Source organism: Puccinia triticina, chromosome 16A (assembly GCF_026914185.1).
Source record: "Puccinia triticina chromosome 16A, complete sequence".
In the NCBI taxonomy this organism is placed as follows: Eukaryota; Fungi; Basidiomycota; class Pucciniomycetes; order Pucciniales; family Pucciniaceae; genus Puccinia; species Puccinia triticina.
Window position 1 is genome coordinate 2662507 of NC_070573.1, and position 9460 is coordinate 2671966.

General features: G+C 44.7%; 2 protein-coding genes across 2 annotated transcripts; one reads left to right on the forward strand and one right to left on the reverse strand.

Annotated features, from left to right (window-relative positions):
* Positions 1–860: 860 nt before the first annotated feature.
* On the forward strand, positions 861–2163 carry PtA15_16A258 (uncharacterized protein; the record flags this gene model as incomplete). The annotated part of the gene is made up of 5 exons (XM_053163931.1): positions 861–969; positions 1060–1317; positions 1389–1418; positions 1506–2079; positions 2157–2163. The coding sequence occupies 5 exons, from the start codon at positions 861–863 to the stop codon at positions 2161–2163; spliced, it is 978 nt and encodes a 325-aa protein (XP_053027907.1).
* Positions 2164–6794: 4631 nt separating this feature from the next.
* PtA15_16A259 (uncharacterized protein) lies at positions 6795–8267 on the reverse strand (the record flags this gene model as incomplete). The annotated part of the gene is made up of 5 exons (XM_053163932.1): positions 6795–6871; positions 6995–7624; positions 7712–7741; positions 7813–8076; positions 8165–8267. 5 exons carry the CDS (start codon positions 8265–8267, stop codon positions 6795–6797), a joined length of 1104 nt encoding a protein of 367 aa, XP_053027908.1.
* Positions 8268–9460: the final 1193 nt, after the last annotated feature.

Here is a 9460-nt window from a genome sequence, read left to right on the forward strand (position 1 = left end):
TTCTGATGCAATCAAAAAGTTTCAGGGTATTGGACAGGCTAAATAAAACATGGATATTATTAGTGGTCTTCAAAATTGAAATCATCAATGCATAAACATAAAATCATGAGTGAATTTGGCAGGGACATCCTCACATAATCCCAGCCAAAAGCCATCTATGAGTTTCTGTTTATGCAGTTATGATTCAATTTTGAAGAACACTATTGACTAAAGCAATAGGAAGATGGCTGGTTCCAGCCCTAGTTAGGTCAATGGAGGTACAAGCTTCCCATGGTTTTGAGCTGCAAGTTGGAGAAATTGGAAAGTTTTTGGGTCTTAACTAATTGACTCCCAAGTTTTTGGCTTCCAACTCTCAAATGTTGCGTATGTTGGTAGGACTGCTTCTTGATGTACTGCCCGGGTTGCCTGGACCAAAAATTGAACGGGGGAATTTGGGAGTAATTTATTAATATAGTTTGGGAGTTGGAAATTCAATTTTTGCAAAAATGAATCCGCGGCCCCTTGGTACGCCTTTTAAAATACACAGCTCAGATTTTGAACCCGGGCAAACCATGCAGGGGAAAAGAATCCCAACAAACCGGTATTTTGGGGGCCCTGAATCTGCGGAAAGCTACATTTGATGGTACGGGCCCTTGGGGCTTCCAGGGTCCTCCTTGAAACCTTGGATTCTCATCCAATTTTTGGGAGGTTTAGGAAGATTCTGAAACGGCCAAAGTTGATTGATGAATGTTTCCGGCCGCATGTGTTGTAACTTGTATCATCCATTATTGACCTGAGGTAAAACGGAGTCAAAAGAGGGCATCCACCCAACTTCAAGACGAGAAGAAGAAAAAAAAGCGAGGAACAAATCTTATTCAAAGATGCTTTCCCAATTTTACATTGCTCTTAACAGCAGCTTCTGCTTGAGTTTAATTCTTTTTGGCGGAGGTATCGATGCATCGATCGGCAGAGGTGAAGCATCACTCGAAGGTGTGTCATTCATCAGAGCTCAGAACGTTTTGGCCTTGGTAGCCTTGCTGATGCTTCTTTCCTCACTGGACCTCCTCATCTCTCACCCAGGCTTCGTTTCTCGTATTAAGCGACCAAGGCTGTCTGGCCAGTTCGGTGCTCGACCATTGCCTCCAGAGTATCCACTCCCGAAGTCGGAGGAACTTTCGATCACGAACCCTCAAACAGAAGATCCGCCTTCAGGCTCTGGCGTCGGATGCCTTCCTACTCAGAGCGATAATACGCAAGGCGAAAGAGAAAAGCTCTATGATACATTAAGGCAGCGATTCTCTGAGGCTGCATACCCATTCATTGAGATCCGAGTAGACCGTTAGTCGTGTTTTCAAAATCCGACCTTGAAAGCTGTTGACGTTTGATCCTTTTCCTCTCTGCATGATTAGAGCTAGATGAAAATTGGGCAAAAAATCATGGTCAGCATCGCCTTTCGTCATATTAAAAATTCGCTTCTTGCAAGAACTAAAGCTGAGTAGAGAATGCCACACTTTGGACATCTATAGAAAAGGTCGTATCTCTTCACAACGACTTCGAGGAGCTTTCGGACCTTCGCGAAGAATTGTACACGGATTGGAGAAAATATGTTAATACAATGCCTCAATCCGAGCTCAAGACGATGGTAAACGAGGAATTCATCGAAGCCTTCAAGATTGGAGGGTTACTGCAAGAGAAGATAACTATTCTTAATGATGTAAAGCTTCTTCAACTAGGGAATCTCGATGATGATACTGCGTATAAGAAGGTGGCAGACCAACTGCTTCCAGGAATTCATCAACACCAAAAATGGCAATCACCCCTCGGAAAATTACGAGTTACTACCCAGAAAGCGTTACACAATTATGGCGCTTCAGTGCTTGATGACGTGAAGAGACTGCTAGTTCAATCTGATCTCCATTTCCAAGGCGCTACTGTGAAGATCGACTTCCCAGTGAATCAGTTGGAAAGTCGTACACAGAAGTATGGGGACAGGGTGATCGCTTTTTTGTTCAAAAATAAGCTCATCGATAACGAAAGAATCCCCGAATTTTTTGAAGATAGCATGGTCCGAAGGCACTTCCAGTCACGAGGCTCTCGAAGGTATTTTTGATTTTAATCTTCTAACCTGACTTGTGCAAGTATTTACTCAACTCTTTTGTCCCCATTTTGTGTTGCAGACCATAGACAAAATTATTTTCAAGAGGGACGGGTGAATTTCTGGGCCAGTACTCAGTTAGCAACCTCCGCTCACCTTTTGGCTGTTTCCTTGATGATGGCAGGTATTTTTCTTGTTCAGCAAAGAGTATTAATTAAGATACTCAGGAAACACAAATTTGGTTTAATTCTTGGTTGAAACAAGATGTAACTCAACCAATTCCCCCCTCCCCAGTGCAATGAGACCAATCAAACCTTTACATATAGTTTGTTTACGGAAGAAATATATTTTCCTCTATTTTTGATCTAACATTCTGATTACCCATATGTGTTTGCCCTTGGTACACTTTCCTCCTCACAACAAATAGGTTACTTCTCAAGACATTATAAACCCAGTTACCAAAAATAAAAAAGCTCAATAGTCATCTTGAAGAAGGTAAGAGTGGTTGCTTTTACACGGAAGTCACACTCTTATTTCTACAGCAGTTGCGTGTGCCCAGTTTGAGTAAAATTTCATTGAGGTGCCTGCACCAGCCGCAGGTGTCCGGGTGCCAAGTGAAATCTCTAATGAGGAAGTCTCCCCCATGCGTTCACTATTTTCCAATTTCATGTATCTCCAATTTTCATGTATCTCCAATCCACCTGTTTGATATATTCAATTTCCTTTGAAACATCATTGGTTTTGGATTTTGTGCAGTGCAAGGTGTGAAATAAATGATTAAACAGAACAAATAACTGAAACCCAAAAACCATCACAACCTTGCTTAATGTTGTTGTGAGCTACTGCCACAGATGTTTGCATCCATGTTGTAAATGCTCCAATTTTCCTCATATCTTATTATGAACCCATCTGCATCATTTAATTTTCACCTCCAATTCACCTAGTATATTGGATGTTAGTGCACCCATGTGTATTTGAGTGCTCTTTGTTGTAAACCTTTGTATTTCTCTCAGCCAGTAGTAGTAGAAACTATAACAGAAATGAAAGAAACAATGAAAGAAAAACAATGAGCCAATCAATCAACAAAGAACCAAGAGAAATGAAATGAGAAAACCAACAAGATAAAGAAGCTATCTATACTGATGAACTGAACACAACACAGACAAGTATTTGAGAACAACAAGACACTACAGCAGCAATAAACTAAGAAACAAACACAGTTTAGTGATTTAATCACACAAGCTAAACAATTATGAGATCAAAGAAAACAAACACTAGAACTCCTGTTTTGCGTTGATGATAAACTCCTCCTGGACTGATGTGTCCTTCTGTTAACTTGAAGCTAGCAACTTTGAGTAAAAAATATGTTGTGATGAGTGATTCTGTTTGACGTTATGAATATATTTGCTTTCTTTACCTCAACTACAGTTGTGCTTCACAGCAACCTTCTTGATTCTTGAGGTATCAATGAACAACCTGGTACAAGATGACTCTGACAATGTTGCAAACCAAGAAGGCGAGAGAAAATTTTTCTTGATTTTGAGAGGGCTTAGAGCATCCACCACCGTCTAGGTAAATCTTTAGGTAGCCAGCGAGTCCCGCGAGGCTTGGTTGCTTAGCTAAAGAAAAAACCCACCCTTGCCAGCCAGTATTGGCTTGGTAGGTAGCGCAAGTTTAGACAAAGACACCATCACCACCCTTGTGTCCATTCAGCCTCTCTGTAGGTAAACATAAAACACAACACCATTATCACATACAGACCTTTGCCGATCGGGCTTGAATGCATCCTTTCAATGACCGCTTGACTGGTCATCAAATAGATACAATCAGCAGCCGGTAACAGATTATATTCGGAGCTGTTGTATGACTGGTAATCATAAAACTGGTCATCAAAAGACCATTCATCATTAAAAGGCCTGTGATTGATAGAACAGTCATTGAAAGACCAATCATTGATAGACCATTCATCAAAAGCCCAGTGATCGGTCATTGAAAGACTGGTGATCGACAGGGGTGATTGGTAATAAATATCCCTCCATTCAATGACCGTTCTTCACTGGTCATCAAATGGGGGTTCACAATCTCAAGACACTCAAGGTCATCTATGTATGCAGGTGGGTTGATGACCGGTCAATCAGTCTTGATCGGTCTTCAGAAGGAGATCATATTTTTTTTGGATAACTGGGGGGTATGTATGTACATGTACATGTATGGGGTATGTATGGTGTTGCAAGCCCGTCTGGGCACTCACAAAAGTTTGGCCGAAAAAAGGCCAAGCGCGCGTGGCCAACCCTAAAGCCCGCTTGGCCAATCCTCAAGCCCGCCTGGCACACTCTCAACCCCCACTTGGAATATCGCAAAGTGGGGGGGGGGGAGGGGGTTTGGCACAAAGCCCCGCTGGGCCGATTTAAAGCAAGAGTGCCACGCACGCCAAACGCTGTGCTGGCCATCAAGGAGAGAAGTTTCCCTCCTCAATGGTTGGTCTACAAACCGGTCATTGAGAAGGGAAGACTCCCTTCTTGATGATCAATACAAGTATTGCCCACCGCAAAGGGAGTCTTTCCTCCCCAATGACCAGCCTACAGACCGGCCATTGAGAAGGAAAAGCTCCCTTGTTGATGTCCAATGTGTGATGTTGAGAAGGGAGAACGTCTCCCTCCTCGAGGGCATGTTGTTCTTGCCTTTCAAGGCAGAGACAAGGGCTGGCGTCTGATGACTGGCGTGTTGCATGCCAAGTCACAGATCCCATCGGCACAGAGCTTGATCTCGGCCAAGCAGGACTTGGCTGTGTGCCAAGCTCTGCCCCCCGCGCAACCTGCCCAATCAAGCCCGCTGCGCATACCCAACCCCCGGAGGCACTCGGCCAAGCGGGAGTTGGGTATGTGCCCAGATGCGCTTGCAACACCATACACCACGGGTTGCAGTCAATTGGGTGCCGACGTAATGAATTACGTTGGCCCGACCCCCCCGACCCCACCCAAAAAGTTGGGTGGCCGACCTAATGTTTCATAGCGGGATGTATTGGGGTTTTTTGTTGGCGGATCTTCCAACAGCGGGCCCACAGAAGGGCAGCTGTTGGCCAATCTTCCAATGGCGGGCCCACGGAAGGGCAGCTGTTGGCTGATTTTTCAACAGCGGGCCCACGGAAGGGCAGCTGTTGGCCCATCTTCCAACGGCGGGCCCACGGAAGGGCAGCTGTCAGCGTATCTTCCAACAGCAGGCCCACGGAAGGGCAGCTGTTGGCGTATCTTCCGACAGCGGCCGCACAAAACAGTGGGTGTTGGCTGGTCATTGAGCTTGCCCATCAAAAATTTCACTCATCGGGACTCAAACGTCAGCCACAAACCTTGGCCAGGCCGTAAGGCCACCACTAACTGCTACGGCACAAAGCATTGTTCCTGACTTCCCTGTTTGTTGTATATACATAGCAAAACATGTATTCCTGTAAAGTTTGGAGGCTTTTCTTCTTGACATGTTTGTTTGTTTTACTTTTTTTTTGTAAAATTTTGAACTGTGTAGCCTCTTTCTTACAGCGAAAGAGGCGCATCCAGGTGACTTGATTAAAAAAAAAAAAAGAAGCCTAACCAATTGTTTAGCTAACCCGGACGGCGAGCCAATCATGACTGAGGCTTGACACAGGTCCAACCAGCTGGCAGCGTTGGCTTGCTCAATGAGACAAGCCTTTGTCCGCTGCGGAGTCCTGTTGGACTTGGATTTGACAGGTGATCAAGCTGACAGAGCCAATCAGGTATGTCCAACCTGATGACACCGTCAGTCTGCTTGCCAGGGCTGGATGGGGTTGGCTGGGCAATCCATGAACCCTGATCGACCCACGTGTCATGCCGACACAATGTGTTGGCGGTGTTGGCTTGACATGCGGGTTGGATGGGTCAGACCCACGTAGTTCTGACCCATCGCCGGCGTCAAACCGTCTCCATCGTGAAAAGCAGGGAGGAGAGGTCATGCCAGACCTGTTCCTGACCCCGCAGCCAAGCCCACGCGCTGATTCAAAATTTATCAAGCGGTGGTGTACATGTACTGGCAAGTCTGGAGGAGGCAGTTGGTAGGCTTGTCAAAATTTTCCTTACAGAGGCTCTGTAGGGCTTGGTAAATCTAGCAAGTCTTAAAGATTTACCAAACAAACATTTAGCTAAAGAGCCCTAAAGAGGGCACGGGGGTGGAAAATCCCTTACATGCTCTGTAAATCTGCCTTACCGAGCGGGTTTACAGAGACAAGGGTGGATGCTGTTATTTACATAACCTCCACGACACCACAATGCTTATGCATAACACACACATTTCATCTAATTACTCCTCAACATTATATTCCTAAGGCCCTGTTTGGCAGCGTCATATTACGCAGTGTAATAATAGGAAACATGCTACATTACATATGGTAAAACATGTCTTTTTAGGATATCTTTTGAAATTAAACCCTCATAAGGCTCGGCAGTTTACTTTGAAAAGATCAGGCGGAAAAGTAGTGTCTTACACAATGTAGGGGGACATGGCAAGATTATTTATTGCGTAATAATCACGCTGCCAAACAGGGCCTAAATTCATACATAAATGCTTCAATTGATCTTGGTTCACCTGGAGATTAAACAAAAGGTGTTTTTCCTGAGTATCTTAAGTACAATACTCTATGCTGTCCACATAGAAATATGCCTCCCCGGCTTCATTGTTGTAAGGAAACGGCCAATAGGTGGGTCGAGGTTACTTACTTAGTGGCCCAGAAAGTTGCCCTTTTCTTCCGGAAAATCCGGTTGATGATCTTTTTTGTCTCTGCGCCAATAACTAGATCATCATTGCAAAAAAATAATAACATCAAGGTTTAGGCAGGCACTTGAACAAGGTACGTCAGAAGATTTCAATCAGTAATACCTTGGAAAGACGGGTTCCATGTGCGCCAGTGCTTACCAATAGTGAAGCTTTTCTGCCGATGGAAGATACCATAATTCTTCTCTTGCTGGATGCGCGCATGGATATAGAGGACCAAGTGCTCTGCGACATAATTATCCCGAAAAAAGTAGGACAGCCTTTCGCGATCGATGAGTTGATTGTTGAACAAGAAATCAACGACCTTGAACCCTGCATACATCTCTGTAACACGTATCAAGTCATTCGGCGCTGAGGCAAGCATCGAGTTAGCGGCTTCGTGATCCCCTCCCACTATCAATATCTTCGCCTCATCTAGCACTGAAGCGCCAACATCTTCTAACGTTTTCTGGGCATGAGCTCGGAAGACGGCGAAGTTTTGGTATGTCCTTTCAGAAAATCTTGGAACTAGTTCGTCCATCAGTTTCTTATATGCAAAATGATCGTCATATAATCCTAGTTCGAGGAGCTTCAATTGGTTCAGAATGCTTATATTCTCCTGCATCGCTTCTAGGTGCTTCATTGATTCGGCGACTTTGTCAATATCTTGTTTTTTCTGGATCGCTTTGGTTTTTTGGGTTAGAAACATATGCTCATTGTGGTAGAGCACCTTCAGTTTTTTGTGGAAGCGCGAAAGCTCCTCGAAGTCGTTGTGAAGCAATACGATCTTTTCTATAGATGCCCATGTTGTGACAGTCTCTACTCAGCTTTAGTCCTTGCAAGAAACCAACTTTTAACATGACAAAAAGAGGAGCTGACCGAGCGCTTTCTCCCAATTAATAATCAGCTCTAATCATGCAGAGAGGACAAGGATCACACGTCAACAGCTTTCACGATCGGATGCTGAAAAAATGGCTAACGGTCTACTCGGATTTCATTGAATGGGTATGCAGCTTCCGTGAATTGCTTGCTCAATTTCTCAAAGAGCTCATGTCTTTCGGCGGGTGTATCGTAGCTCTTCGGGCGCGTCGAATAGTGTCCGAAGTCAGAACCCGAAGGCGGATGAAGTTTTTGAGGGTTAGCGATCGAAATTTTCTCCGAGTTAGGGGGTAGATACTTTGGAGACAATGGTTGAGCACCAAACTGGCCAGACAGCCTTGGGCGCTTAGCACAAGAAGCAATGTCTGGGGGATACATAGATGTTCAGTGAGAAAAGCAACATCAGCAAAGATACCAAGACCGACAAATTCTGAGCTCTGATGAAAGGCACACCTTCGAGTGAGTCCCTACCTATTGATGCATCAATACCTTCGCCAAAAAGAACGCAGCTCAGCCAGAAGCTGCTACTGAGCACAAGGAAAAATCGCGAAAGCATCTTCGGATAAGAGTTATCGCTGGACAGCTTCGCCGTTTTGTTTTCCTTTTGTCGAAGTTAGGTGGTTGCTCTCTTTCGACCACGACTCTCTAGGCGGTTTTCGGGTGTGGGTTACAAATGGGTGTTTGCTACAAAACATGGAACCGGAGCCATCCATAGATCGACTTTGGCCGTTTCGGAATCTTCCAAAACCTCGCAAGAATTGGGTGAGATTCCAATGAGCCCAGGTTTCAAGGAGATCCTGATTCCTAAATGTGATAACAGTGTAAATGAGGGGGATGTTGAATTTTACAACCTATCTTTTACATGGTATCCACCTAACTTAACACAAGACCCTCTTCGGAGGGCCTGGTGCAGCCTGGCTGGCGCGGAGCGCCCCTCGCGAAGCGAGCCTCCGAAGGAGGGACTTGCGCCGTATACCCCCCTACCCGCCCTACTCTTTTTGGCATTTGGCAGGGCATTATTTTAGAAACACTATCAAATTTGATCCACTCAACCTTTTTTTTCTTGTTCAGTGTGCCATGACCGCCTGCTTCTTCTCTACAAGCATGCCAAAAATCAAGTGTCCCACTCACTTCAAAATTGGTCTTTTTCCTTGTTTTCCATGGGCAATACATCCGCAGGCTGCTTATGTAATGTAAAGCCACCAGTCAGAGTACAGGGAGTGGTGCCATCAAACCTGAGCACTTTGAAAGTCTTATTATGACAGTAAAAAATGGTGAGAAGGTCCAAAAATAATGCTACATATCCTACAAGATGCAGGAGAAGGAAGGGGTCATTTGGCTCAGCGGAACTTTCATTCTATTCCTCACGACTGAGGAGGTACAAGCAATAGAATGGAAAAAAGCAAAAAAACAAGAAAGAGTAGGGCAAGCACTGGCGCATAGTGTATAAGTCCCTCCTTCGGAGAGTCCCTGCGGGATGGTGTCCCCCCTCCACAAAGAGAGGGTCTTAGTTAAGTTAGGGTATCCACATTGTAAATCCCGCACAATGTAAAAATGTACTATACCGCTCTATGGTTGAGTTTTACAATCACCAAAATTTGACCTCATGTAAAAAAGGCCAATGCAAAAGGTACCATGCAAAATTATGCTGGGCTTACTCCAGAATGGAATTTTACAGCTCACTCTCAAAACAACATATACCACGCAAAAGAGATGCTATGTAAAATTGTAGCCGCGTCGGAAAAGTTT